At 39.9% G+C, this 23,556-nt stretch overlaps 1 protein-coding gene across 1 annotated transcript in view; it reads right to left on the reverse strand.

Moving 5' to 3' along the window:
• Positions 1 to 23,556, reverse strand: part of MDFIC (MyoD family inhibitor domain containing) — a 302,611-nt gene that overhangs the window by 52,615 nt on the left and 226,440 nt on the right. Inside the window, exon 2 of the mRNA XM_044088698.1 lies at positions 13,248 to 13,520. Within this exon, the coding sequence (XP_043944633.1) occupies positions 13,248 to 13,520 (273 nt within the window). The remainder of the gene's footprint in view (positions 1 to 13,247; positions 13,521 to 23,556) is intronic.

The raw sequence follows: 23,556 nt of genomic DNA on the forward strand, positions 1-23,556 counted from the left end.
CGTGCAACAGTAGTGCTTTTTTTTGGATTTATTTGTGTTTTTTGAGCACTACTGCACTGCTATTTCGGTGCACTAGTTCATTTTGTTATTTTAACTTTTAATAAAAAGTTATGTTTTTGAGCTCCATTCAGGCCAACAATATGTTTAAAAAAAAACAAATGTCCACTGCTGTCCAGCAAACACAATCAATAAATGTCAGAGTAAATGTCAGCTGAGAATCTGTAACATTTCTTTCATTCCCATACTCTGACAGTGTGGGGCCTCAATCAGTCTTGTAGCTTCTTTCACAGTTGTGGGAAGACTGTGATCTACTGCCAGATTTGACCCTCATTTATTCATTTATTACAGTGTTACTAGAACATTTCTGCATAGTCTGATGCCTAAGTCAGTGATAGGATTGCAGTACTGGCAGTATTGTGAATTCCACTTCAGGATTTGTGCTTTAGTACTTTTTGTGGCTGTATATACCTGCTTAAAGTTGCATTCCAGTAGTATGACATCTGTGGTGGGATTGCAGTAGTCACGGTATTGTGAATTCTGCTCCAGGGTTTGTGCTTCTGTACTTTTTATAGCAGTATATTCCTGCTTAAATTTGCATTGCACTGCCTTTCTGTTTACCTTACTACTGTTTTTTCCCCATCATCTTTGAAACTGCCCCTTGAGACATTAAGATAAAAGTTTCTGAAATTCTAAACATAGACTAGAGCTGCAATTTGAAATTTTTCCCCAACCCTTCTCTTGTGGTTTTAGAAGGCTGTATTTCTGGCTTCTGCCCTTTATGGTAATCTGACATGCAATGTCCCTCCTTCCCCTGTTTCACTACTATTGTCTGTTGTTTAACCTATTTAGGTACTTTCCCACCCATTGTTTTCCATATATCCATGACACTAAGTGCCCACCCAGCAATCCAGTATTGTTTTTTAGTAAACCTCCCTTATTACAAATTGTGTCTTGCTCATATTCCTAGAGCTCCCGTCATCTTGGCACCTTTCCCACACTCTGAGGGAGTTCTGAGTTAATCCTGCTCCATCACTGGCAGATAAGATATTTATTTTACTGTTTTGCACTTTAGTTAATGCTATTGCTTTATTTTTGGTTTACTTGTTGATTTTCCCTTTGAATCATTCTAAAGGTCTGTAATACTTGAAACTGCATTTTCAAGGTAGATTGTTTAAGTTGTTTTGTTGTAGCATTATACTCACAAGCAATCTTTATTGGTGTTATTACATAAAGAGGTTATCATTGACCTGTACAGACACAAATGCCCAGAAGTAAATTTTATCTATAAAACTTCCCCATATCTTAGTGTGGATAAAACAAAGCTATTGCATGAAGACAAGCTTAGAGCAGTTAGTTCGAACATTAAACAGCACTTCTGTCAAATGTTAGCATAGTCTAACCTAGCCTAGTGCCGAACAACAAGCATAGGCAATTTCCAAGTGTCTCCTTAGCCAGCTTGGTAGATATGGACATCCTGAGACAATGTAGCATTTATCTCATGTTCATAGACAATCATAATCCTTAAAGAAGCAAACTCAGTATGTGAAATAATGCGAATACACAATTTCACTGGAGGTAAAAATCTTGCATACAAACAAGGTTGTCAAGAACACACACACTACATCAACTACACAGTGTCCACCATGCAGACAGACCAACCTATGCTGAGGCACAGAAAAGCAATTTTCCCAAATCTCAAAGACCTCCAAAGCCTATAAATTGCAATGCCCATCCTCAGCAATCTCTAAAGCACTCACCAAAATCAACATTAAGCACCAGACGTATGCCTACACCCAGTGCAGCCCTAAGAACAAAGCCCATAAGGCAAGCTAATACATTACCCTAGAACTCCTGTCAGAGGAGACTCCATTGTATGACACACAGATGCCTCACTCACCAGACTGACCAAGAAGAAGATAGCAGTCAGTTATTTATCTTAAACCAGGATCCACCATATCATGCATGCACTCAAGTCACCACCACAGGTACCAGTATGATTCTGTCATAGCCCATGTGGGCATTAATGACCTCAGACATACTTCCTTGGACTATATGATGAAAGACATTGTTAATCTCTCTGAACATGTGTCTCAGGCAGGTATGCAACTTGCACTGAACAGTATTCTACCTTCAACTTGGATGATGCCACAGTTCGAACAAAAGATGACTGACATCAATAACTGGCTTAGTTTCTGGTGTCTTTCCAGGGGGATTCAATACTTGTCTGTATGGGAGGATGTGGTTAACAAACCACATTACTTTGCAAAGGATGGTCTGAACCTGTCTCTCCTAGGCTTCCAAATATTGGCTACAACTTTATCCACTCTCTTAGACTCTTTTATGGGCAATGTCAAACTGACCAACATACCAACACAGCAAAACCTAAAGAAACCTAAAGATGTTACTCAAGGCTAGAAAACTAAACAAAAAACGTCACCCCCTACAAGCTTTCCTTACTCAGGAGAATATGACATCTGTGCTGTTATTGAGACATGGTTTAAATATGTAGAAAACACTCCAGCAGAAAAAGACTTCAGTGCATTCCATACATTTAGACCATCAGCTGCACAGACAGGGACAAACGTGGAGGCACCTCAGTCTGTATCAGCAACAAGCATAACTCTGTGTTGGTAAAACAGGACAATGTCCTAGAATGTATCCATGTGCAAATGACCATAGACAAAGTCCCATACTATATTCTTGCAAGCTATAGCTCACTTTCTATATCCCTAGAGTTTCATAGCTTGTACCTAGATTTACTGGAGATACCAATAAACCAAATACACTATTTATGGGAGACGTTATCTATCCCTTAATACACTAGGAAAGATACACTGCTTCATTCTTGCAGCCACAATTCCTGGACTTTATTAACACAAATACCCTTGACCAGGTAGTGCACCCACCCACCAAACATCAAACATTCTGCACATGGTACTTGTCAGTATGGGACATCACTGCACCTACCCCCCCCCCCCCCAAATGTCACATCCTCACTGGTGAGGTCAGACCACAAAGTGGTCTCCTTCAAAATAAAAATCAACTTGGTAACCCAGACATTTCAACTATAGCCACAAAACAGGGTTTGCACCATGGAAATGGAGGACTGCAGAAGTTATCCCACTTCACAAGGGTGGACTATTATCTGACCCTGGAAATTACAGAGCTATTATTCTGAATACTCTAAAATATAAAACCATGGAGCAAATTATAATGGAAATGATCAACAAAGACATAACAAATCTTTAGACACTGGATTCAACCTAGTTTGTCTTTGTCAAGGGAAGGTCATGCCTATGAAACAGGGTGAGCTTCTTTGAGAAGGTCAGCAAGGCAATGTACGAGGGGAAAATGGCGCATACAACCTATCTGGCTAAGTTATTCAATACAATATCACATTGGGGTACAATTGACAAACACATCAAGCTGAGCATAAACCCCTACATAACTTGCTTGTCTGTGAGAAGTCTCACAGACAGGACCCAGAAAATCAGGATTCCTGATACCATCTCCACTAAGATACCAGTTACCATCATGGTACCGCAAGGCTCCATGCTGGGACCACTCCTGTTAAGTATGTACTTTTTGGAGGGTAAGGGCTAATGTCAATGGCTTTTGGCTGAAGTTCTCAGATGACTGCAAACTGGGAGGGTGTAACACAGACTAATAACAGATGCCAAAGTCATGGACTGAAACTGAATATCAAAAAATTAATTATGGTGCCTTTTGGGAAAACTACCACCCTGGCTAATTACTCCATTGATACGACACCCCTAAGCATAGAACCAGTAATCAGGGATATGGAACATACGTAGACAGTAATCTGGCATTTGACCAATACATGGCCAGGATAGTAAAAAATTAATTCTACGTCACCCTACTTATATGTTAGGAAGTGTCAATCAGGTCTAAAGAAGTCATAGTTCCACAGTTTTGGCCCTTACCAGACCTATCACTGAATATAATGCTCTCTTTGGCATGTGCTTAACTAGATGTATGTGATTGTTGGAACATCCACAAATGTTCCTTACCAGGAGAATCCAGGGCACAAACACATTATTCTATATGGATTGCCTTAAAACCCTTTTTCTCTCCTGCAGTTTACTCAGAGGTGATCTATGCCTGGCATACAAGGCATCCTTGGATTCAGCTCTGATGGATCTTTTGCACATCCACAAAATGAACACCAGAGCCACAAGATCCAATTATTTAAATTGTGCTTGTGACATTAAGAAGACATGTTGGCAAAAGAGATATGTGTCTCAGGAATCCTCATGCTCTGGAACAGCTCTACATACATTTGAAGAGTCCATCGCTAACCCTATTTAAATGTAAACGTGACCAAAGGATGAGAAATTGCAAATTCATCCCAGGTCTGGTCCCCATGTCTCTAACTGAACTAACATATGCCCCCCATAACCTCTAGACATTTGCTAACATAACTCCTCCTAATAAATGCTGATGGCATTTAGGGACACAATTGGGTTGGATTGCATGACTAGGCTTATAAAGGCCCTGGTGTTTGTTAGCCTAGTATTGACCTGTGAACCTATACTGTACCTATCATAAAGAGCATTAAGGATCACTGCCAAAGTTTTCTTAATACATTTTTATTTTTCAATAGAAAAAGTGCTCACACATGTAAAATCCAAAGATTTTTCACATGCATCTTCATGCATGCAACCTCTTATTCAGAAAGGATGTTTTTTTTTCAAGAGTTTGTTTAAACAAAAACACTTTTTTAATCATGCCTGCTGAAAGTAGAAGTTTTAAACACCACCTGATGCCATGCTCTAATTATGATGGGCAGGCATCACTTATTTACATCCCTATTTCAGTAGGCTCTAATTAGGTTTAGTGTAATGTGTCAGTCTATTTGAATTTATTAGGCAACAGAGAACCACTAAATTAGCAGTTTGGTAAAATGTTATCTCTCATAGTTTTTTTCTAGAATGTTGAGTTAACAGGTTAGCAATTGTCTAATTAGCTCACAATTATTGTCATAATTCAATTAGAAAAGTCAATGCATGGTATCACCTGGCTGAAGAGTTGTCTTCAACAATGGGTATCATCATGGTGGGGAACAGAGTTGGTATCATTTTGGTGACCTGTGATTTAGGATCTCAGATGATCTCCATGTATGGGAATTGGATGTTAGGCAAGAATACTCCAACTGCTACAGTATTTTTTTAAATATTTTTACTTTTTGTTTCTTAACCAGTTTTGGTTTTGGGACTGATCAACTCCGTATAAAAGTTGTGATCTCCTCAAAAATCATTGCGGACTTAAATCACTAAACAATGACCATTATTTGAACTTCAGAGTTCATATCCTTTGGAAAGCACATGCAAATATAAAATCTGTTATTTAAGCTGCTTTCTAAGTTTATAAGAACAGTGTATTAAAAATCTGTCCATGATTCTGGGTATTTGCCAAAATTATTTGGGTTTTGTCTAGACTAAATATACTAAGAAGTTGATAGGTATGCCTGTGACATATTTTGTTTACACATATTAACATCTGTTCAAGAGACACAAACTTAGCCCCTGACAGAGTCACAAAACTATTGGTAAATACTTACGGAATGGTAACTGTTGTTCTAAGTTCATAATTTACAGTTTAGTGCATGATTTACTTGACTGGCAGGCACCTGTTTTTCTTTGCAGTTTCAGTTAGCAATTTTTGGCTTCTTGCAGTTTCGCTGCACAGCTAGGTCTGATTGTATTCTTGCTGTTTGGCTTATTTATATGCCATAAAGCACAGCTGGCTACCTAGAAATGGTGTATGATTATATATGGATATTCATTATTGCCCAGTCTCACTGTGTAAAAACCTTAAGAAATGCATAAAGTCTAGATGAACACGAATGTGATGCTAAGCATCAAAGTATAGTATGACCAGCAAACCTGAAAGAGGAAGAAGAGGCAAGAGGTTGCGAAGTGACATCATTCTGAATTTTGGCACTATCACAAACAAGTTTAGGAAAAAAAGATCCAGAACAGGTCTCCAAGCATTTTCTTTCTTTGGGACTAGGCACATCCTTGAATAAAAACCCTTCCACACCTGGGAAAAAAGAACTGGTTCTATCACTCCTTGGAACAGCATGTGATGAAGAACAGATGGAAATAAAATGGTCTGATCTGCAGGATGAGGAATGATCCCTGGAAAGGAGGAATTTCTTCCAACTGCCATCTCTAACCCTGATGAATGATTTTCAGAACCCAACTGTCTCAAACAACCTGCTGCCAAAAAGAAAATGGAGCTTAAGACTTTCTGGAAAAGACAAAGAGCCAAGGTGGAAGGGGGTCACATGGTTCCTTGAAAAGTCATTCACACTTGGAGTGTTCTTGGCTTTGGGAGGTTTGAGTCTTCTTTTTGAAACCTCCTTGCCACTTCATCTGAAATATCTCTTTTCCTGAATTCAGTCAAGACTGTTTATTCTGTTTTTTTTGCCAAAACTGGATGAGGAGAAAGAAAATCCCTTGGACAATTTTAAACAGGAGGGCTGAAAAATCTTAGCAATTCCCTGGATCAGCTTGTCCCTTCATTATACTTTTTAATCACCTTTGCAGCAGAGGGGCCAGACACTAAATGTGAATCCAAGGAAGCATTTAAAATCTCACTTTAACATAATCTGGGAGGTTCTGAGAATGCAGTCAAACAAACCTCCTTAAAACAGCCCTGGAAGAAATATCAACAGAGTCATACACACACTGCAAACAATGAGAAGTGACCTGTGCATTAGACACAACTAAGCTATTTAAAGCAGATGTTTCTTCGCATGAAAAAGCTTTAGATAAAACACTCCTCATACTTTCACAATATCTCAGAATAAATTTTAACATGTGAGCCTGGCTATTTAAAATTCTGAAATTCATAGTTACAGAAGCATGCACTTTTTCACATACCTATCAGTAATTTTACCAATCCTAGTGGAAAGGTTGGGACTGAAATTAACTAAGTGCTGAGCAGTGAATGTGTCAACTAAGTCTACGACTGCTGGATCAGTTTTGGGAATAGTGTATAAAAATTTAAAAGACTGAGAAACTTTATACATCCTATCTGCCTTTTTAGGGACAGCTGGTTGACTGTCAGGAAAACTGCAGGCAGCAAGACATACATTCTGTAAAGCAGACAGGACATCAGGTACAAGTGCAGGTTATGGAAATCCTTCTGTAACAACTCATAATATTTTTTGAGGGATTGAGAAACCTCTGTGCTCTCCCACAGAAAACATTCTAGCAACAGTCTCAGAAAAAGAGACCCCCCCCCCACATGGAGAATCAGAAGAGACCTCTCCTCTGAGTTTGAATCAGAAATCTGAGGACAAAACCTTCAATTCTTCCCTGTATCTACCTGTTCAGATTCATAATCTTGAATCTATTCAGGAAAGAACGCATCCCTCTTTCTTTTACCAGAAACAACTGTACAGTAAGGATTAATAGCCTGAATCAAGCTCTGAGCCGGTCCCAGTAAACTACTTCTATCCAAACAAATTTGAGGAGGAGTAGATACATGCTTGATTTTCTGTTTCTTTTTGACTGGTTAAATGGGGCCAACTGTATTACCAATGGCAGCGCTGGTTTCCCAGGTATGGGCACAGCATTCTGACACAAAGAAACTTTCCCTGTTCCCTCTCCCAGGGCCGACAAGAGTGCTGAAGTAAATTAGTTAATTTTATTTCTTATGGTCTAGTTCTTTTTACATTTCTATGACCATGTCCAAGCAATGAAGACATTGCTGTCTGTGCTTCAAGTACTGTGAAAATTAATAAAATTAGAGTACTATGAAAATATGGATCATCAAGAGAATGGTCGGCATTAGTTTTAATAGCCACCATTTACAGAAAGTAAGGATTGGTACACAGTGAAACTCATTCTTTATGAACGTGAAATCAGGAGGGGTTCACAGGAAAGGCTTGAAAGTTAATAATACATCTGGCTAAGTTAAGTGCAACCAAAATGATGGCAAAAATCTAAAAATGTTAACAATGATGAAACTGTGCAATTAAAGGAAAGGAGCGTGAGCTTCTCCTCCACAACATAATTTTCCAGTATGCAACCAATGGCTGAACAATTAAAATGTAATAGAGCCAGCCTTAAAACTTTATGTGATGCTAGAAGTATGGAATATTGATTTATATGAAACTCTGAAATGGCAGCTAAATAGACTTTGATAGATGCATATCTAAGCTAAAAAATGATAAAGATCAAAAATATACTGATGATTTTAAAACATTGGCTATAAAAAGGGATCTGTTTCCTTTTTTGAAGCTCAAGTTGAATACATTTACAAGTCTTCTGTATGGAAATACTTTAAGATGTGGAAATGACGGGCACTACTCTATCTGAAAAATTTACAGTTCAAGCAACTAGAAGAACTGGAGCAGCTAGGTTTTAAGCTTGACAGACCGAGATGATCCATGTAGGTTCTTATGGGGGGAGGTGAGTCTGCAAATTAGTACAGCTATGCAAAGGATATATGAAACTCAGTGCCCTGATGTAGAGCAGATTTCATAGGTTTGTAGGAGTATACAAGGCTAACAACCACTAGGGATATTATAAGTCTAGCCATGCAACCAAAATGTGAACCATAAATTTGGTTCATATAGTGGGTGATTTACTGATTTCCTCTGTCCATCAGAGACATAGGTGCCAGACCAGGGGTGAATTTCTGATTACCAATCCATTGGTCCAAGTTGTACTTAAATAGGGTTAGGGAGGAACTCTGCTTCACGTGGATGAGGAGCCTGTTCCATAGAATGGGAATTCTCTGAGAAACATATCTGTCTGTCTGACGTGTCCTATTTATGTCACAAACAAAATATAGGTCTTTTGATCTAGTTCATCGGATGCAGTTTGTTTTGCAGCTGTGCAAAATGTTCATCAAAACAGGGTCCAGAGATTCCTTGTATGCCAGGCAAAGATCACATCTCACAAGTCTGGATGACACCAAACAAAGATACAGGGCTTTGAGGCAAGGAGGGTAGGGCATTGAGTTTACTCTCCATATTCTTTTTGTAAGGAACCTTTCTAGACACTCCAGTTGCTGCATGTGTCTGGTCAGATACATACTGAAGGAGGCATTATACTCTATGATGGGTCTGATGGGGGTTACGTACAGTGGCTCAAGTGATCTGACTGGACCTAGATGCCATGCACTTACTTAAAAGTTGAGCAACATAGAAGGAATTTTTCATTACCTTGGGCACATGTTGGTCCAAGGCTAGGTTACTATTTTATGAGTTCCCAGATCCCTAACTAATGAATCAGCACTTAGAGTGTTATATTGATGAAGTAGTTATCTAGAGTGGCTGACTTTCCAAAAGGTACTATAATGGTTTTGAGTTGTAAGACACCAAGCTTTTGTCTGTGCTAGACTTTTCTGAAGGGTGTATTGGGGGTCATTCAGATTGTTATCATCTGCAAACTTGGTCAGCCAGAGGCCTCTACCATTGACTTTGACTTTGAAGAAATAGATGCCAAAGCAGAGCTGACCCAGCATAGAGCCCTAGGGGACTCCACTGGTGACCAGCCATTTTTTGTAGAGGTGTCCTCTCAGATCCTAATTACGTGGTACTATCAGTGAGTCACCTACTGCTATCCAGCATGGTATAAAGGGGTTTAGACTTAGTTCTGTTAGTTTTTTGACAATGCTGATGTGAGTTATTGCAACAAATGCTTTAGCCAGAACTAGGTAGGTAATACGTACCACTTTACCCTAATACTTTACCTTACCGACCTTATCAAAGAAATCTACCAGGTTCTGCCTTCCTCTGACAACACCAAACTGGGATAGATTAAGTGTCTAGAGGACTTTTGTGTCCTTGTCGATAAATTCCAGGATAATTTCTTCCATGACTTTGCAAATAAGAGTAGTCAGACTAATGGGCCTGTAGTTTCCAGGATTTGTTGATGGTCCTGCCTTATGAAGGAGGGAGGGTGACCATCACAGTCCTCCATTCTTGTGACACAAAGCCCTGTTTTAAGACTATTCTTAAATAGTGACTCCAGGGATCATGATAAGTTGTACTTTACACTGTTCAGAAGGCATCCTGGGATGTTATTGGGGCCCATTGAGGCTGTGTTATTGGCTTTAATAAGCACAGCCATTACATGCTCCATAGTTATATTTGGAGGAGTTATGTTTGAGGGTATTTCTTGGGGGATGGTTGGTGTTGATACCAAGAGTAAAGTTGTAACTGAATTTGTCAGCTAACAGGTTTGCTACATCGCCAGAATCAGTTTATGTGGCACCATTAACCACCATTTCAGCACATTTCTATGTGCTGTCCTTGAGGTTTCTGACATAGCTGAAAAAGATCTTAAGGTTATTTCACTTAGAAGCCTGTCTTACCCTCACAATTGGCTTTGTTAGACCTATTCAGCCCTCTTAGTTGCCTATTTAGTTTGATGAGAGGTTTTATCTTTATGGGAATAAGCCTTCCTGGTTTTTGACATATTTTTCCTTATGTTGAATATCCTATTTAATTTGAGTTTCTAGGCTAGTCCTTGGCTTATTTCTGGTAAGGACAGCAGCCTCTTTGTAGCCAGTGAGTTTCTAAGAGCGATTCAGCATAGGCTACTGTGTTCTTGGGGTTCAGAGGGGTGGTGAATATTGAGAAACCATCACTTAATAAAAGGCAGTTTGCTTTGGAAAAGTTCCTAACTTTTACTGGTTTTACTGAGGTTATGGAGTTGATTTTAATTTCAAATGAGGCAGTTTTATGGTTGGGCCTTACCAGGGAGGTTGAAACACTGGGGCATGCAGAGTTGTCCAATATTTGTGAGTCCAGGATCCATTATGTTGGAGCCTCTAGTAGGCATATTCACTATTTGGCCAAGGTTGCTTGCATTTATAAAGTCCATGAATCTTTGTGCTGTAGATATAAGGCCATGTAGAATTCCTAGTCTATAGAGGAGTAATTAGAGTCTCTTAGGAGTAGGGTTTTAGTATGGATAGTAAGTGTCTCCAGCAGGTCCAAGTATGCATGTTGGGTTTCTTACATGAAGGGTGACCAATAGCTGGCTAGGATATTGTACAGAATTTTGTCTATGTTGATCTGTTCACAGAGGAACTCCAGTACATCATCCTATCTGACCAGCCTAGAGGTATGCTTGTTACTGATGTTATATTGAAACACCTCCACTTATGTGTGCAGTTACCGGTCTAAAAGTGTGGAAGGCACTGCCAGAGTACTTGTAGATCAGTGTGTGTGATATTCCTTTAAGAAGCTTTCCAGTGGGTGAGCAGTACATGTAAGTACGGAGCAGGTGAAAGCAAGAGTGCCACTTTGAGTGAGCAGCCAGAGCGCGAGCATGCAAGTACGTAGTCAGTCAGTTAGTTAGATGGTTTGTTTAAGTTTAATGTTCCTGCCATTCACCCGATGTACTTCTGTACAATAAACTACTTAAACGAGCACCGGATCGTCAACATCTTCTTAATGCACATAAGAAGAGCAACAGTACTCTCTGCTCTTTACACCAAGTCTCATTAACTACACAGATACCTATATTCTCGAGTATGAACAGGGTATGTAGGGAGTGTGTTTTTTATTTAGGCCCCTGGCATTTAGCAGTAACATGATGAGATTCATTCCAGTTGATTTTGCTATGTTGATAGGTTTGTCAATTTGGCATTGCCCAAAAAAGGTGCTATGGGGTAGATAAAATTTCAATAAGTATTTGAAAACTTAGAGGGGACAGGTGTAAACCAGCCTTGGTATAACAATATGGTGTTAACCATGTCCTCCCAAGCTGACAAATATTGGGTCCCCTTAGAATGACATCAGAAATAGTGCCAACTGTTAAACATGAGTCACCTTTTACTCTTATAGTGACATCATCCTCAGTACTGGTAACACACTGCTCAATGCCAGGATCATACCATCCTGCGACATGCTTCACCCTCGTGAATAAACCATGCCAATTGTAGGTAAATCTTTGATATACCACACCAACATCATCGGTTATTGCTTAATTATGGAATGACCCCCCCATTAATATTCCAAAACGTGCACGCTGATTGGTCAGCGTGCTCGTTGTAAATCCAACTTATACTAATGGGAAAAGGTCCAATCACCTGGACTTTTTCCATTAGTATAAGTCTTTACTTTTTTTTGTGTCAGGCAGCAATGGAAAATGGAAGAGCTCCGTTGCTGTAATCTCGCTATGTTAAACGAATTTAACATAGCGAGATAGCTTAAAAAAAGCAACAGAGATCTTCCTTTCTCCGTTGCTTTTTTTAAAGCTGTCTCACGATGTTAAATGAGTTTAACATAGAGTGACAGCTTTAAAAAAGCAACGGAGATCTTCCTTTCTCCGTTGTATCCTCTACACACAGCTCTGATGTACTGCGTAAGCATACGCATGCACAGTACATCAGAACTGCCCTAGGATGTCGGACAGCTGCAGAGGGGCAGCACGGAGGCATTATACAATGCCATTATTTAAGAAAAGTAAGTATTTTTTTTCTTAAATAATGTCATTGTATAATAGCAGTAACCCACTTCTGGGTGTGGGTAATGCTGGATTTACCCACGGTTGTCTTTGTTTGATCACTCGGGCTTCGCGGTCATGACCAAACCACACCAACCGTGGGTAAATCCAGCATTACCCACACCCAGGCGTGGGTTATTGCTTACTTAAAAAACAGAATCTCCAGAATGCTACTGGAACACTTATTGTTTTGTCATACCCTTTTTTTTTTCATTTTTCTCATGGTAACCTTTGTTATAGAACCCGGAAGAATAAATACCCAAGGTTACCACTTCACATATTTCCCAGTTCTGAAAATGAAAAGGCGATAATACTAATCAATACTGCAACTGAAAATTAAAAAACAGAAGGACGCTACATATGCAGATTTCATCTTTGGCCACATAGCAGGTCACTGCAAATGATTATGCAGTTAAAGATGTTTTGTTACATGAAGTGTAGACATGAATCAGAAGGGTCAGGTAGTGTGAACTCTAGATTGTAAACTATTTTAATTGCCTTGAAGCCTGTCATGAAATTTTTGTCTTTGAACACGTCTCACTTTACTTGTATATTGGGTCCACCCTGCTGTTAAAATGGGTAACAGGAAAACTGCCAATGAAAACAAGGTATTGCATTCCACATTCTTAATGAACAGTTTGCAGAAAACAGGTGTTTTCTGTTTGTTTGGTATAAAATTCTGTCTTCTTTTTAAAGCTAGAATAGCAGAAACAGTATACTCTGGACGATATATGATGGCATTGTACATACCTTCAGGAGATGTTCCAGGCTTTTGTGAATTCGAACTTGCTTTGCTTCTTTTACTGCTGTCACTACTTACTGAGAGACTGGACTGAAGTTTTCTGTGCATTTTTTCAGAAACTGGCGCTGAATGTTTTCTATGTTCTGCATCACCATGTGTGACCCCGTTGTGCATTCCTTTCCCATTACTCAGAGCTGCATGGCCATTTTGCAACTTGTCAGTTTCTCCATCAATATTTTCTACAGCAAAATTTTTTGGCTTTGGAAGAGGCTGAGGTTGAGCTGAAAACAGAATTTTTTAGACATGCATTTTGAGTTAATTGAGTTAAATAAAAAAATGTTAATTTTACAGAAAAACAAAAGTATGGTAGTTTGCATGTCAGACACTTAAAAAAAACTCTGCATAGCAGCTGTTTAATCATCTGGGAAAAAGAAGGCTTAGAAAAAAGTATGAGCCAAAAGTATTTGTTATACAATAAATTTCAAACATCTGCCATTTGGCAGGGATACTTGCTAATCATGCCTGCACTGCTGAGTTCCTCTTGATGTGTGAAGGAAAGAGTGAAAAAGTACAATCATAACTTTCAGAACGATTTATAATGTACCAGGCCTCTAAAGTAATAAGACCATAACACTTTTGCAAGCCTATTAAACATTTATTGAATTCATTTAAGAAACAGTATAGTGAAAAGGAGCACTTCATTTCTATCAAATACCCTTCACATATTATATTGATTTCCTTAAACATGAGTAAACACAGCACTGCAATAAAAGCACAACTGTAAACATCTCTCTTCTTGAAATGATTTACATTTGAAGAAATGCTGTGCAGAGACTATATGTAAAAGAACATACACATACCCTCTCAGAATGCAAAATGCAACCTAAGAAGTACATAGAATACAGTGCAGTCATACATATAATACATAAAGTCCTGTATGTGTGTGAATTATGTGTGTACAATATGCCACATTAAGAGGCTGAGAAAAGTTTATTAAATGTATACCAGTATTCATAATATGTGATGATAAGTTGCCTACCTCTTCTTACTGTGGCAGTTTTAGGTTGCAAGGGATACTCTTTAAGTGCATTTTTAAAGCTTTTAATGGTTTCTAGATTATTGATGTATATATGCAGTAGGAGGCCCCAATTTACAGAAAGCTCTCTCACCTACAGCACTTTTAAGTGGTGGGTGCAGTACAATGAAACTGCCATCCTGTGTACTTGAGTATATGAAGGTTATCCTGTAAAGGTGGTTTCATTCTTAAAGGAGGGCAGTAACTATGTTTTAGCACCTTATAAATTAAAGTGCCTAGAAGAAAAAGTAGCTCTTTAATGCACTGAACGCCATTTGATTTTTTTTTAGCAAATTGCAATGGTATATCTTGGAGTCTGAAAATAGAATGAAATTGCAGATTTTTATTCTCAGCAGTCTGTATTATAGTTTCATAGTTAGTTTCATAGTATAGTACTAGGCTATCTGCCATGGGGCATTTGTAAGCCTAGCCATAGTGATGTGGCTTTTGCCACCACATGAAATGGTACAAAAATTGTACAGAATAAATTTAGAATACTGTGCCTCTGTCTAGTAGTGACACAATGAAGGTCCCCTTATATAATAGAATTAGTTTACTGTGCCCCTGTCTAGCAGTGACACAGATGTGACCCCTGGGGTAAACTTACGATCTCCCATCCACTCATCAAGATTTCTCTTGAAAAGAGTCAGTGAGGGGCTCTGCCTAATACGAACTGGGATCCTGTTCCAAAGCATGGGAAGCCTCTGGGTTATGAATCTCTCCCTCCAGCATGTCAAGGTCATACTTGTGCCGAGGTTTAAGTCTTTAGCTCTCGTGGTCCTGATGGATTTGGATTTTTTGAGGTGGAGCATGTCCATCAGGTCCTGAAAGGACATGGCCTTGTACATCAGGCAGAGATCATCTCTGAGCAGGCGGTATGCTACTGAATAGAGCTGAAGTTTCTTTAGTCTGGCAGAATAAGACATATGTTGGAGACCTTTGATCCTCTAGGTGAGGCACTTTTGTGGTCTCTCCAGCTGTTGCAAATGCCGGGTGAGGTACATACCAAATGGGGCATTGTACTCAATCATGGGTCTGATGAGGGAGGAATATAGGGGTACAATGACATCCTTGGATCTGGATGTGAATCCCTTCATGATGAGGTGTGCAAGGCAGAATGTTTTTCTAACCACTTTGGCAACGTGGGTGTCAAATGAGAGGTCGCTGTCGACTTGGGTCCATAGGTCTCTGATTACTTTTTCCATACTCAGTGGGTTGCTGTCTATGTGATAATTTGTGGGTACTTTGTTTTTCCCAAAGGGGATGACTATACATTTTTTGGCATTTAGTTTAAGGCCGTGACTCCGGCACCAGTTGTCCATTTCTGTGAGGCCTTTTTGTAGGATGTGTGTGTCTGCTGGTGTATCGACTATGGCACCTAGTTTGCAGTCATCTGCGAACTTTGTCAGCCACAGCCCTCCCATGTTTACTTTAACATCTGAGAAATAAATGCCGAACAAGAGGGGTCCCAGGACAGATCCCTGTGGGACACCACTTGTGACTGGCTTTGAGTCTGACATTGCTCCAGCGATTTTAACTTTATGGGTTCTGTCCTTTAGCCAGTTTGCAACCCATCTAGTGACAGAAGGGTTTACTTTTAAGCTGTTGAGCTTATCTATGATGCCTGAGTGGGGTATTGTGTTGAAGGCCTTAGCCAAGTCCTGGTATGCTGTATGGACTGCTTTGCCCTCATCAATGGCTCTAGTGACTGTTTCGAAAAAGTCAACCAGGTTTAAAAGGCAGGATCTGCCCTTTACAAAGCCGAACTAGGTGGGGTCAAGTGTCTGTAGGTCCCCTATGTCTCTGTTTATGAGTTCCATAATGATTCTTTCCATAGCTTTGCAGACCAGGCTGGTTAAGCTTATGGGGCAGTAGTTTCCAGGGTCTGTAGAGGCACCCCCCTTGTGGAGTGGGACCACTGTTGCTGTACGTCAGTGTTCAGGTACATATCCCAAAGTAAGGCTAAGGTTAAATAGCATTTTTATGTGTGGGTTTAGCTCCTCTTGGAGTTCATGTAACATGCAACCCGGGATACCGTCAGGTCCCATTGATGCTGTGTTTTTTGCTTTGTTTAGGGCTGTTCCCACTTGGACATCTGAGATGACAGGGAGATTACATTCAGCTGGGATAAGTATTTCTTCTTTTGGGGGTGAAGGAGGGGAGAAATTTGCACTGAACCTGTCAGCCAGAATGTTGGCAATATCTGTGGGTTCAGTGTATTTTATGTTGCTGTGAACCAACTCTGAGCATATCTGAGGGTTTCCACCCAGGTTTCTAACATAGCTGAAGAAAGCTTTGTGGTTATCTTTAGTGTCCTTAGCGATTTTTCTCTCAAAGTTGGCCTTGGATGTTTTTATGAGAGAATGTAGTTTTCTGCTAATGTTGATCAGAGATGTTTTCCCTTCATGGGATTTTACTCTGACGTGCAGCAGCTTTCTTCTTTTGTTATACAATTTATTTATGGCTGAGGTCCACCAGACAGGATGCTTACCTTTGGTGGAGAGGGACTTGGATTTGTTTGGGATTGCATGATCCATGCATTCATGGAGATGTCCATAAAAAGCATTTGCGAAGGATTCGGCATTGTGGGATGTGGTATCCACTGGCACAGTGGTCTTAAAGGATACCATCTCAGTCTTAAGAAGAGTGAAGTCTGCTTTTGAGAAGTTTTACACAATGGTATTTTGTGCTGGGGGTGGAGGTGGGATATGTACATCCAAGGTGATTAGTTTGTGGTCAGATCTCACTAGTGAGGGGTATACTTCCGGTGTGGAGCATTTTGTCCGCATGTTTGTGATGATCAGGTCTAGTATATTATCTCCCCTAGTGGGAGAGGTGACTAGTTGTTCCAGTGCATCTGAGTATTATGGGCTGTATGCTGAAAAGTAAGCCCGTCTTCAAAGGTCTGGGCAATAAAATACAAAAATAAAATACTTTTAGCAATGGCCCTTGACAGCAGCATGTGAAAGGAGGTGACCGATATTGCAAAACACTTTTAATGGAGCAAGGACTTTACTAGTTGCAGAATCTGTGTGTGTGGTAAATTAGGGCTAGTTACCTCTGTTCCATGATATTAGGTGTTCTGTTCCCATCGAGATTTATTAAGAGAATAGTAGGAATAGTGGGTAAATTCATGGCTGACGCAAAGACCATGACACCTGTTTTCTTGGGGTTAATTAGTAGTTTATTAGTAATGAACCAGGTGCATATCTGAGTGAAATTGTCCTATAACTTAGTCTGCAGGTCAGTACGACCAGTACTGGATTGCAAGGGCAGCATATCATCTATATACATTGTTAATTTAAAAATTGGTAATTCTAGGGGGAGATCATTAACAAAGAGAGAAAAGAGTAGAGGACTTAGGACAGACCAGTGTGTTACACCTGCATTAAGCTTACCAGCAGCAGAGAATGAGACTTTGGTATGGACTTGGAAGGTTCTGTTTTTTAGATAGTTGCAAAAATAGCAGATAGTGTTGTCTCCAAAGTTGAGTCTTTTTAGTCTGTTGACAAAAAGGGTATGCCTGACAAATTCAAAAGCCCTTGTCATGTCAGCAAATAAACTTGCAGTAATAAGTCCCTTATTCAGGTTGCAATAAATGGTGTCAGTGACCATTACCAGGGAAGTAAAGGTACTAAAGACATCGGGAAAGCCATGCTGTGCATCACATAACAGGCCATAGCTGTTAACATGTTTAGTTTCTTATATAAAATGTTTTCAAATTTTATTGGTGGGGAATAAACTGTTGGAAAGGCTTTAGTTATGTTAGTTGTGGTGCACTGCAAAAAGTGAGCATATTCATTAGCAAAGGATGAATGATTAGGTATTAAGGATTTTTTCTTGGTAGCTGATGAGTTATTTAATGTCCCTATTAAGTGTTCTATTTATTTACAAAACTGAATGCTCCCTGTTTATGTCTAAGGTACAAGGTACAGGGCTTTTGAGTATTTGTTGCAATTCTTGCTTCTTTCATTAAATTCAGAAAAGTATGGTGTAGCTCTGTATTCTTGGGAATCCTTTTGCAGTTCTTCCAGTCTGATTCTCTGGCTTTAATTTTGTTTTTAATATCCACTGAAATACATGGACAACACTGTTTTCTAAGCCTTACTTTTGTAGGGGGTGTGACAAAATGAAATGCTGCCAGCCCAGCTAGCTGGAAATTTTGCAAATAATTAAATGTCATCTGTGAATATTGATGTGATTTATACAGAACTATGTTATGTGTATGTTAAACTACTGGTACAGAAGTGTGTGTTGAACAAGGTTTGTACAGTACTGATCTTCAAGGATGTGTCCACAGTGTACCCTACTTGTAAAGAATAGAAATGTATATAAACTGTACACCTATGCAAATGTATGTTTTAATAGTAGAAACTGCAACATACAGTGTTAACTTACAAAACTTCAAGAAAATACATTAAAATTAAATGATTTTAATACTGTGTTATACAAGTTAGTTTCAATGCAACAAGGATACAGGATGTCTAGAAATAGGGTTCCTTCTGCATTGTTTTGTAAGTGTTTTATTGCTTTATGCCTTCTAGCATTTGCAAACACCTAAAGGCTATGTATTTTCACAGAGATGTTAAATGTTGAACACTGAGGGTTTTAGCTTGGGAACTGAAAATCAGTTGACAAAAAGTGATGTCATCCAAGCTAACCTAGCAGTAATACTGGATATTAATTTAAGAACTCTCCCAGAGAGAGACTGGGCATTTTGTATCTTGTCTTGTACCTAGCAAGAACATCCATTCATCATCACCATCTGCACTTGGACTGCTCTGTAAGATTTAGGGCATAGTATCTCTTACATATATATATATATATATATATATATATATATATATATATATATATATATATATATATATATATGTATGTATATAGGAATATAGTAAATATTAGTTTAGATGTTTTCTGTATTTATTTGAGACTGTCTTGCACTTTTGTTTTAAAATATTTCCAGTGATTTTGAACTCTATAGTTAGTGTGTTAATTGACTGAGTATTGCCTTGTTCTTTTATTATTTATTATTAAATATATTTAAATCTATCTCTGTGGCTGATATTTGTGAGAAATATTTAAGCTATTAGAGTACTTGCATATATATTTGGTGACACTGTACAGACCACTCCTAATAGCCTGGCGCTTGGTCAAAACTACAATTTGGATTAATAGTAACATTACACAGTAGGACTAGACACCCTTTGTTAAGGGCCTAGAGTAGATGGTAATAGTAGTTAGTGGCAGTGATAACTACCTTATAGTCTGGGCAGAAGGGGGCATAGCTAGTAAACCTGTGCCAGTCTTTCCCAGGTGTGTGTGTGTCAGCTACTTGGGCAGGGACATAAAGCATTGGTTGGCAGACAGGGTGCTGGAGGTTTTGGCTTGACCACTCAGCTGAGATCTCAACCCTATAGCTGTGCCCATGGGGACTCTTATTGGGGATCTGGAGAAAGAGGGAGAAACCAACCAACTAATTCATTTGCTCAACGCTTTCTGGAATTCATAAATTGCAAAGCCCTGGATCAGCTTGTCCATATCCCTACCAAGGGCAGCAATATCCTGGATCTGGTCATTAACAATATGGGCAACCGATGTCCCATGCCAGAGGTCAAATCCTTGCTGATCAGATCTGACCACAAGCTAATCACCCTAGACATCAATATCCCCCCCCCCCCCCCCATTAAGGAAACCACCAGAAAAAATCTTCTCCAAAGTCAACTTCATGCTTCTCAAGACAGAAGTGTCAAGCTTCACGACACCCATACAGATGGAAAATAAAGGTATGACTGTTGAATTATATACAAATGCACTGTATGAATACATATGAGTGTAAAAGAACTAAGACGCTATCCTCCAAAAAAAGGAATCCAATCTGGTGGTCCCCTGCCATAAACAAACTCTACAACAGAAGGAAGAAGCTGTTGCAAAAAAGAGTAAAATTGCCCAATTGCAGGAACTCCCTGGTCAGCCTCAGTAAGAAGCTGAGATCCCTCATAAAATCCTCCAAAACTAGTTATGAAAATAAAATCACCACTGATTCTAAAGACAACCACAAAGCATTCTACAGCTGTGTCAAGAATCTCAATGGTGACACTCATATCTGCTCTGAGCTACAGCACAATGGCACTAGATATACAGAACCAACTGATGCTGCCAACATCCTGGCAGATAGGTTCAGTGCAAAGATCACCCCCCCAACCGCCCAAAGGGCCATCACTATACCAAAAGAATGCAAAGCCCCTGTAATCATGGCTGCACAAGTAAAGACCACACTCTCCAAAGCCAATAACACAGCATCCATGGGACCAGACAACATCCCAGGCTGCATTCTGCATGAACTACAGAATGAACTGGCACACCACCTAACTACCATGTTCAATCATAGCCTCACTTCAGGCTTTGTGCCTACTGAATGGTGCACAGTGACAGTTATCCCACTCCACAAAGGGGATACCACCACGGACCCTGGGAACTACCGCTCCAGCAGCCTGATGAGCCTGGTCTGCAAGGCTATGGAACATATTATGTTGGCGCTTATAAGCAAGGACATAGGTAACCTCCAAACTCTGGACTCTACTCAGTTTGGGTTTGTAAAAGGTAGGTCATGTTTCCTAAGCCTGACTGACTTCTTTGAAGGTGTCAGCAGAGCAATGGATGAGGGTAAGGTGGTACACACAGCCTATCTTGACCTCGCCGAGGCTTTCAACATCATCCTCCACTCTGGAATTATAGATAAACTCACTAGACTGGGTATAAATCCCTATGTCACAAGATGGGTGGCCAACTGGCTCACTGACAGATCCCACACAGTGAAAATAGCCAACTCCAAATCCAACTTCAGACCAGTGACAAGTGTAGTACCATGGGGCTCAGTCCTGGGTCTTCTCCTGTTTGGCATCTACTTCTCAGAAGTCCAAGCTAATACAGCAGGTCTTTGGCTAATGAAGTTCACAGATGACTGCAAACTAGGTGCCATAACAGAATCGCCTAATGATGTGGATATTCTACAAAGGGGCCTCACTGAGACTGATGCTTGGTGTGAAAGTCATGGCCTCAAGCTCAATGCCAAGAAGTGCATTGTCATTCCCTTTGGGAAAAACACTGTACCCTTCAACTACCACATAGGCAGTAGCCTACTAAGCACTTAAAGTGTGATAAGAGACCTTGGGACACAGGTGGACAGTAGCCTCTCCTTTGATAATCACATCACCACAGTAGTCAGTACATCCTTCCATGTGGCAAACCTCATCACAAAGGAGTTCACCTCCAGAAAAAAAGAGGTCATTGTTCCTCTCTACTCATCCCTCATCAGACTCATTATAGAGTACAATGCCCCATTTGGAATGTACCTCGCAAGACAACTACAACTAGAAAGGCCACAGAAATACTTCACTAAGAGTATTACAGGTCTCAAACAGATGCCATACGCAGACCATCCCAAAAAACTCCAGCTCTACTCCATTGCTTATCGCTTACTCTGAGGTGACCTCTGCCTAACATACAAAGCCATGTCAAACATAGACCTGTTGGACATGCTACACTTAAAGAAACCCCAAACCCTCCGAGCCACATGCTCCAAGAACCTAAACCTTGCCACCATAGTAAATAGAACATGTTGGAGGGATATATTCCTGTCCGAGAGACTTCCCATGCCCTAGAAAAGACTACCCATTCATGTCAAGCAAAGCTCCTCATAAGCCCTCTTTAAGAAAAATCTCAACAATTGGATGAGAAATAGGAAATTTACCCCAGGAATCACTTCTGTGGCTCTGTTAGACAGAGGCATAGGAAAATAACTTTCTTGGGTGGCGAAAGCCAGGGAACTTTTTTGCCTAGGCTTATATAGGCCCCAGGGCTGATAGCCTAGTACCTACCTATGAACCTATGAACCTATGAACCTAGAAACCAGCCCCAGACTGACTGTGTTCTCTGTGTGCTCTTAAGGGAAATTGAACTTTACTGTGTGTGTGTACTTGTCATCCTACCAGAGTGTACATCCTTTATCTATTGCCAGTGGTGGGGATTGAGGCTCCTTGATTACTGAGCCAGTGCAGGGGTGTCACAGGGGGGTGCAGTGTATCCTGAAGTGTGGTCTGTTTTGTGTTGAAAAAATTCTAAACTGGGGTGGGTTCAGTCATATTATACAGAGGAGTCAAACCTATAGCAATGAATAGGATGTGGAGATTTTGTTGCATATTATTAGGGAAATATCTTCCTTCAATTATTTGAAGAGGCCTTTTATATGTTCTGAATGACCAAATGGATTTAATGGGTGAGTGGTCACTCAGAGCACTGGGAGTATTTGTCAGTGTGAATGCACCTATTTTGTATGTTGGTCATCAGTAGGTCAAGTGAAGTGCTACAGTCAGTTCTCGTATTTAGCCTGTTGTACTTGGTTTAGGGTAAATTGCTGCAACATTAGTTCAGAGGCAGAGACCCTTTCCCAATGGCATTGATACTGAAATCACCAAAAATGACTGTGTTCTTATGCATGGCTTTAGGAAACATATGTCGCAGCAGTTTATGCAAAAGAGAGACAGACAGGTGAGTATTCCCACCTAATGTGATGTGAGAGAGTACCCAGTTCAGACTCACATCTGCAGTATGAGCGAGCTATCCACAACTGTAACTGAAGTATTTCTTCAGATTACAGTTGTCACCTCACAGTAAGACGCTGTCCGGTTCGACTCTCAGTTAGAGCGTCTTCTGCGTGAAGATGTGCGTAAATGGGTGCACCTTCGTTGAAGGTTGTGCATCAGGGCTGGCAACTCAGTATGTAAAAATCCACTGCCGATTATTAGCGGACCGGAGTTCCACTGTGGCGACCCCTAACCGGGAAAAGCCGAAAGTCACAACAACAACAACAGTTGAACCACTGCCACCAAAACTAGGGTCTCTCTCTCTCTCTGTATATATATATATATATATATATATATATAAAATAGCTGTCCTGTATAAAAAAAAGAACACAGCAATCACCCTTCAGCTAGGTTTCTGATATAGCAAGAATATGAGGATTTTCTGTTACCAGCCATGCTTCAAGACTGGTCCATTTATTATTAAGACTGCATGCATTATGGCAAGCAATTTAAAGTCTTTAGTTGTGATATGATAGTGATTGGGTTCTGTAATCGATGACTGAATTGTGGGGGCCTGGGTTTGACTGAATATCTCCTGAATGTACAGGTCTGAGTAGGAGACAGTGCAGTTTTTAGAAAATATCTTTAGTTTTTGAG

The sequence above is a fragment of the Protopterus annectens genome, chromosome 11.part0 (assembly GCF_019279795.1).
Source record: "Protopterus annectens isolate FY-2018-M chromosome 11.part0, PAN1.0, whole genome shotgun sequence".
NCBI lineage: Eukaryota > Metazoa > Chordata > Ceratodontiformes > Protopteridae > Protopterus > Protopterus annectens.